This window comes from Chenopodium quinoa, unplaced genomic scaffold (genome assembly GCF_001683475.1).
Source record: "Chenopodium quinoa cultivar QQ74 unplaced genomic scaffold, ASM168347v1, whole genome shotgun sequence".
Classification (NCBI taxonomy): Eukaryota; Viridiplantae; Streptophyta; class Magnoliopsida; order Caryophyllales; family Amaranthaceae; genus Chenopodium; species Chenopodium quinoa.
Window position 1 is genome coordinate 13,145,264 of NW_018742204.1, and position 7,396 is coordinate 13,152,659.

Genomic DNA, 7,396 nt, shown 5'->3' on the forward strand with positions numbered 1-7,396 from the left:
AGCTCACAATGTTCTATTATCATGTGAGAAGAAACAATATACACTCAAGCTAAGATTTTAAATGTTTATCATACTTAAACTATTTTACTTTGTTCGTTCTTCTTAATTCAACGTTGAGGTTTCCACACTTGGCAACACACATTATATATATGAGTATATATTATTAATATATGTAATCATACTTAAGTTAAAATTATAAACAATTACTATTTTTTGAATAGATAAACAATTACTATTTAAAAGTACACATCGAAACAATTCTAACAATTATAAACAGTTAGAATTTAGCTTACTTTGTGTGTAAATAATTTTACCGATTTTTGTACAAATTACCCCTTTTTATTTGAATCAAACAAAATCAAATTGAAGAAACTATAGCTTCATTAGGTTTTCTCTCTTTTTCTTAAAACTTTAAAATGACCATAGTAGACACAATATTTTTTTTATTTTTTATTTTCTTATATTAAAAAAATGAAAAAAAATTCCCACAAGTATACGAACGTTAAAACCGCTCGCTCGTTCGCTAATCCCTCCTTCCGCTTACCCTTGCTCTCACCCTCTCCCTTACCCCTCATATATATTTTGTAATTCCCGGCGATTTGTCACATTCTCAACACACAACCATCACAATTTTCTCTCTCCTCTCAAATTCTCTCTTCTCTTCCTCAACCCAACCAAACCAAACCCCTCTTCAATTCCCTCTCATTCACCCACCTTCGTTACTCCCCTCAACAATTAATGGTGATTTCTGCCGGCACGGCGGAATACGGCGACCGACACCGCAGACCACAACCAACGCCGTCACCGGAACAACAACAACCTCAAAAACACAATCTAATGGCGGCGATGATGGTTCCAGAACGATCCAAAGGAACTCTAACTCTCCCCAATTTCTCCTCCCTCCCCTGCTTCAACGTCACCTGGGGTCGCCGCGTTCAGCTCCGCTGCGTCAAGGAAGACACCCCAGTCGATCACCAAAACGACGCCGTTGACGGCGGCGACTCCGAGTTCAACCACCGTCGGAAGCGGAGATCCAGTGACGACGACAATGGTAAGATTGGGATCGAAGGATTAGGGGAGAAACTCATACTTGATTTTCGGGCTCAAGTTCATCAGATGCAAGCCGCCTTTCTTCAAAAATCCGACGTCGTTGTTCCGCCGACGACGGCGGAACAGACCAGACCTTGGAATTTGAGGACTAGAAGGGCTGTTTGTAAGGAGCCTAACAATCTTCCCGCTTCTTCGGATCGGAAATATATTTCTTCTTCTCCGGTGGCTAAATCTCCGGCGAGGAGAAACTCCAGTGAAGTTTGCGCCGGTGAAAATGGCGGTGAACCTCCGAGAGCGAAGTTTTCCGGGACTCTCTCTAAGCAAGAAATTGAAGAGGATTTTATAGCGATGTTGGGTACTCGGCCCGCTCGTAGGCCCAAGAAACGGCCCAAATACGTTCAAAGGCAAATCGATGTAAGTTTATGTTTTTTCAAAATTCTCTTGAAAATTTTTGGATGTTTTTATTTAATAGTGCTTTTTTGCTGTTGCATTGATTGATTTTTGATTTTATTTTTTTGGGAAATTTTCAGGCAGTTTTTCCCGGGTATTGGTTATCGGAGATATCAGCTGATATGTACAAAGTAAACGAACAGCCAAAAACTGGATAATTTTGGTAAATTTTCAGTCTTTCAAATTTATTTGTCATTTCATTTTTTTGAATTTTTGATTTGGTTTTTTTTTTAAGAATTAACATTGATTTTGTTTGTAAATTTGTATTGCAGAATTAGTACTGTGGGGAGAATTGGTTGCTAGTCCAGTGTAGATATATGGAGGGAAGAATTTTAGTTCCTGCTGACAGAAAATGGTAAACTTTACAAGATTAATCAGAGGTGTTGTTTAGATTCGATCATCGTCATCATCTATGTGCTCTACTGGCCGGGAATTTAACGCAAGTTTCGAATTTTCGGGTTTTTTGTTGTTGTTGTTGTTGATGTTAGTACAGTTTATATGAATAGAGATGCTAATATTTGGTTACTACTATATAGAGATTCTTATGTTTTTGGTTTTGGAATAAGAGTGGTTTATTCATTAATGAAGAAATCGAAATTTGGTTTATGATTTGTGCGTTTGTTTTTCGTTTCGATTTAGATGAGAATCCCGAGTTTTGGTAATGGGCTTGTTTATGCATTTGGATTGAATTTATTTGTTTGTGTCAATGGAATTTGGATGTGGGGAGTAGCATTTCTGATGAAGGCAAGTAATTTTTAGTGTGGAAATTAATGGTGGAAAAGTTTGCTTACTTGCCGCCCTTTCTTTTATTCTTGGGTGTTCCGCCTAAATATAGGTTTTTGTATTGTTATATCATATATGTTGATAATATTCTCTTGAATCTTGGTAGTTTGTTATTGTTGTTTCTTTAAGTTTCATGAAAGCGTGAAAACGAGGCATTCTTGTCATCAATTCCACTAAACAATTGATTTAGTTTGGATCCTCTTTAGACAATTTTGTATTGCATCCAATTCATTCTTTGTTTTAGGGGAAGTTTTTGTTGTCAGTCGATGCCTGATCTTATACTATTTGATGGAAAGCAATATTGCATATAGAGAATATGGTGTGCAAGGGCTGATTTGCACAATGCTTATAGCTGATTATGCTTACTCCATCCTTAGATTGTGCTGTCGTGCATGTAACTATATAGAACATGCTATGTTGCTTGTCATGAATATTTGAGGCAAGAGATTATTACAGTAAATGGTTTTAACAAATGACCATATCTCCTGGTGCTCGTTGATTGCTTCTGTCCAGAGTTATTAGTCTTATTACTGGTGATGGACGTCCTTTGTAGTCCATCCATCTAATTCGTTGAGAGCTAATGCTGATTTCATATCAAATGTATCCTGTCATGGTAGTATTTGTATTTCTGACTGATTCGTCATTCCCCACTTGTATGTAGTATTATGTACAACTCTTTTGCAAAACTTTGCCTCCATTGGAATTTCTCAAATCTTGTAGAGCATTATGAAATGCCAATGTGTGAAGCAATTTAAGCCATTAAAGGTTGAACAATGAGTTCATATGCACATTCGAGTCTCTCTCGTATTCGCGCATGAACAGTGATGGCGGGAGAGTCCTTAGAGGGTAGCATAAACAAAGGCATTGATAGAAACAGTACGGACTACGGAGTACCTTTTAAGGAGTCATGGAAATTCAAATGACGAATCGTTAAGCAGTTATCCTCCTTAACACGCACACTTAAGGGGTTTGACACACACCTTATATAATTGAATATTCGTATTTACATTTGTACAATTGTACATGTGGGTTTGGAACTTTGGAAGCAATTTTGACCGTTACGAACCGGGTTTAACGATCTCATCTGTTGGACCCATTTTTTTTTTTTTTTGATAAAATCTGTTGGACCCATTTTGTATTACTGCAAATCTGCAATCATAATTGATTAACTGTTTAATGTTTAAATAATTCACTTTTTAAGTTACCTTTATGTGTTTTACTCATAATACTAAATAAATACCCTAATTTTAGTCGTAGACGACCACCGAAAGCCCCGACCCGGAATTGTAGGTCCAATGGGCTAAATGATTTGGGCTGGGCTAAGTCCATAAATATATGTATAGATTTTTTATTTTTTGAAAGAAAATATATGTACTACGTATATATTTTTGATAAAGTTCATAAATATTTCTAACTGTGACAATTTCATGAAATAATAGTATGGGCTTTTATTTCTAAAGCAGGCCTAAATAGTGGGTAATGTCCAACAGGGTTTGCGTTTAGGCCAACCAGTTTATTTAAGTGTTGTTTGGTCAAGAGATCTAGGTTGTCCTAAGGCAAGAGAGGTTTGGGTTGATCAACATCTTTTATAAACATCCGGTGAAGATAAATTCATGGATAGGTTTTTTTATTATGTTTTGACTTTACATGTTTGTCATTGCACTTGTTTGACCATTAATACTACCTCAGTTTCTTATTATGTGCAACAAAGGAATATTTTATGTCTCACAAATAATACCCCTTTGTTGCACATAATATGAAACGGAGGTAGTATATTTCATTGCATAGTTGTAAAAATTATAACAATTGAATTTTAACGCGTTAAGACGAATCAAACAACACCCTACATGACTATATTATGTCTTATTATTGGGAATAATTTAGAAAATTATATCATCTTATAATTAATGTCAAGTCAAAATGTAACCAATAAAAAGAAACGAAGGGAGTATTAGTGATTTGAATAATCTAAACTGCTATTGTAAGCGTTAAGCTATGATGTTTCAAAATTTTCTTTAGCAATAGATTATTGTAATATTTTTATTGATCATTTTAATATTTCATAAGACAATTTAATAGTTAAAATTTATTTTGGCTCAATGCTTTATTTCAATGACTAATATATTTAATTACTAATATGTAAACAATTGTAGAGGATGTTTAGTGGTAAGTTTAATGGGGCAAAATTAGTTGATTTGACTAATATTGGTTAATTGACCCGTGTAATAAGGTAATTAGGGTGTTTGATGGTCATTTGATTTGAAGAGTTGATTCCACCCAATAAGCTTATTTTCAGTTAAATTTATTGGAAAATTAGACTATTTTCGACCCTTCTTCTTTAATTCTATTAAGTTTTTGCTTGGTTTGCTTTTGTTTTGTTTTGCTTATTTCTGTAGAGTTTGTCTCAATTTTATTTTTAGGATTCTGATAATAATTGGGAAGATCATTTGGATTTACACGGATTTAGGGTTTGTCTTAAACTCTACGATCATAGTATCAGTGTAAGTTGCGAAAGTCTCTAGTTCTCTACTTGGAAAGATGCAAAAACATCGAAAATCACCGCTCGCGTCAAGATTGAAGCGGTAGAGTGTGAGGTATGCCAAATATGCAAATAAATTAGTTATGATTTTGATTGGAAAAGTTATGTTAATCTCTCTAAATTAGTGTTTTACAAATATTTATTATTATTATTGTAGATGCCGTATAGCTATTTATTAAAGATATTATTTTTTTCTCGTAAAAAAATAAAAAAAAAACTTATTTTCAATAAGTTGTTTAGAAGAGCTTTTTAATAAGTTTATTCAAGGAATTTAAGGTGAAATAACAATTATATCCTTATTTAATAATATATTCCGTATCATCTAGTTTATCACGTTGTTAACATAGAATGATAGAAACTAAGAAGTAGTTTTGTAATACATGAAAATAATACAATAAAAAAAATAAATGTATTTTGGCTGTATTTTATAATTTTTTACTTTTTTAAAAGGAAAATTTGTAATTTGCAATCATTTAAACTTCGTATTTTGTAAATTGCAGCCATTTAAATTTTTTTTTTTTGCAAATTGCAGCCCAAAAGTTCGTATAAATTGTAAATTGCAGTTTGATTCAATTTTTTCATCGGTTTACATGTTAAAAAATCTTCGGTTAAGATTTTAGGGGTAATCTTAGTTCTTAGGGGCCCAAATTGAGCTCGGAATTAGCAAAAAAAAAAAAACGTAAGTGTCTCATATTTACAATTTCCCACAAATCGATACATTTTTGTTACGCAAAACGAGATACTTGCGTTATTTTTTTGCTGATTCCGAGCTCAACTCGGACCCCTAAGAACTAAAATGGCCCCTAAAACCTTAATCGAAGATTTTTCAACTTGTAAGCCGATGAAAAAGTTGAATCGGGCTGCAATTTACAATTTATATGAACTTTTAGGCTGCAATTTACAATTTTTTATTTAAATGGCTGCAATTTGCAAAATATGAACTTTAAATGGATGCAATTTGCAAATTTTCCTTTTTAAAACATTGATTACGATTTTAAGAGATATAGAGTACAATGGTGCTTTAGATACGTACAATCACACGACCGATTGGTACATTTATAATCGTACAATCTTCATATTCTTTGATTTGAATGTCCATCAAAACGATCTACTTGGCAATATAATTCTCATACAACTTTGGAAATTGATGCAGTAAAGTTTCGAATTGTGAATCATAGCTTGTGATACACTTATTAAGAAAAGAGAGTGATTTAAGCAATGAGTGATTATTCATAAAATCATAATCATGTGTTCATAGGATTGTGGATCTCATTTCGCCCATCAAATATATACACTTATTAAGAAAAAGAGTGATTTTAGCAAAGAGTGTTATTCATAAAATTATAATCATGTGTTTATAGGATTGTGGATCTCATTTTTCCCATCAAATATATACTCTAATTCTGAATTAGTCGCAATAATTTGACCAACATAAGATCTTGTGAAAGTATGTATGGTGTAAAACGGACTCACGTGATTCCGGTCATATAACCAGGAAAAAAAAAATCTTAATTATCAAAAATTAGATAATAATAGTTAGATGTTAAGTTATAAATATCATAATTAGAATAAAAGTGTCAGAAATTATCAGATACTAGATTATAAATGCCAGAAATTATATTATAATAGTCAGTTATTAGATTATACGGAAATTTCATCAAATGCCCCTGAGTTATTTTTTTATTCACCATATACCCATGAAAATTTTCAAATTCACCATATGTCCCTGAGTTTTAAAAAAATGTCACCAATTGCCCAAATGACTAACGGATGTTAAACTCCGTTAGTCATTAGGGTTAAGTACGCCACGTGGCTAGATCTAATTGGTTATTTTTTAAATATTATTTAACTAAATATTATATATATATATATTTAAAAAAAAAAACTAAAATAAATTTTTTTTTATAAAAAAGACCTTTAACCCCAACCTGCTTCTGCCGGCGAACCCTAAACCCAGCCACCTCCCCACAACCGCCACCCACCAGCCTCCCCACTACACACTAGCGCCGCCGGTTCCACCAATCTCGCTCGCCGGCAACTCAATCCCCTCCCCCACACTGCTGCTGCTCACCAAAGCCGAAAACCACCACCTAAAAACATTAAACCCCCAAAATTAAAACCCTAGGTTTCTGTTTTTGGGGTTTTTGATTTTGTTAATCGACGCAGTGTTTCATGGGGTTGGAGATGGCAGGGGGAGGGGGGTTTGGGCTCGCCAACACTCTTAGCCAAAAACCACCACCCTTAAATACCAAAACCCCAAAATCGAAACCTTAAAAATCAAATTTAGGGTTTTGATTTTGGGTTTTTTTTTTTTTTTTTTTTTGGGTCCGGCATGGTGGTTCACGAAATGGACACGACTGGGAGGAGGTGCGGCTTGGGTTCGCTGGCGTGGGGATAGGAATTCGGACACCGACGCGGTGGGGAGGGGATTTCAAGGAAGAGATGAAGGGGCGGTTTGGGGAGTAGGTGGTTTGCGTCGGGTTTGGGGTGGCGGTGGGGTGGGGTGGCAGCGTGGGCTGGTTTGTGTCGGGTTTGGGGTGGCGCCGGCGTTGGGTTTTTACGGAAACTGGAAGG

The 7,396-nt window shown here is 34.6% G+C and overlaps 1 protein-coding gene across 1 annotated transcript; it reads left to right on the plus strand.

Annotated features, from left to right (window-relative positions):
- The first annotated feature begins 441 nt into the window (after positions 1 to 441).
- LOC110718959 lies at positions 442 to 2,106 on the plus strand. Its single transcript, XM_021897899.1, has 3 exons — positions 442 to 1,464; positions 1,581 to 1,663; positions 1,773 to 2,106. The coding sequence occupies exons 1-2, from the start codon at positions 739 to 741 to the stop codon at positions 1,656 to 1,658; spliced, it is 804 nt and encodes a 267-aa protein (XP_021753591.1). The 5' UTR covers positions 442 to 738; the 3' UTR covers positions 1,659 to 1,663; positions 1,773 to 2,106.
- Positions 2,107 to 7,396: the final 5,290 nt, after the last annotated feature.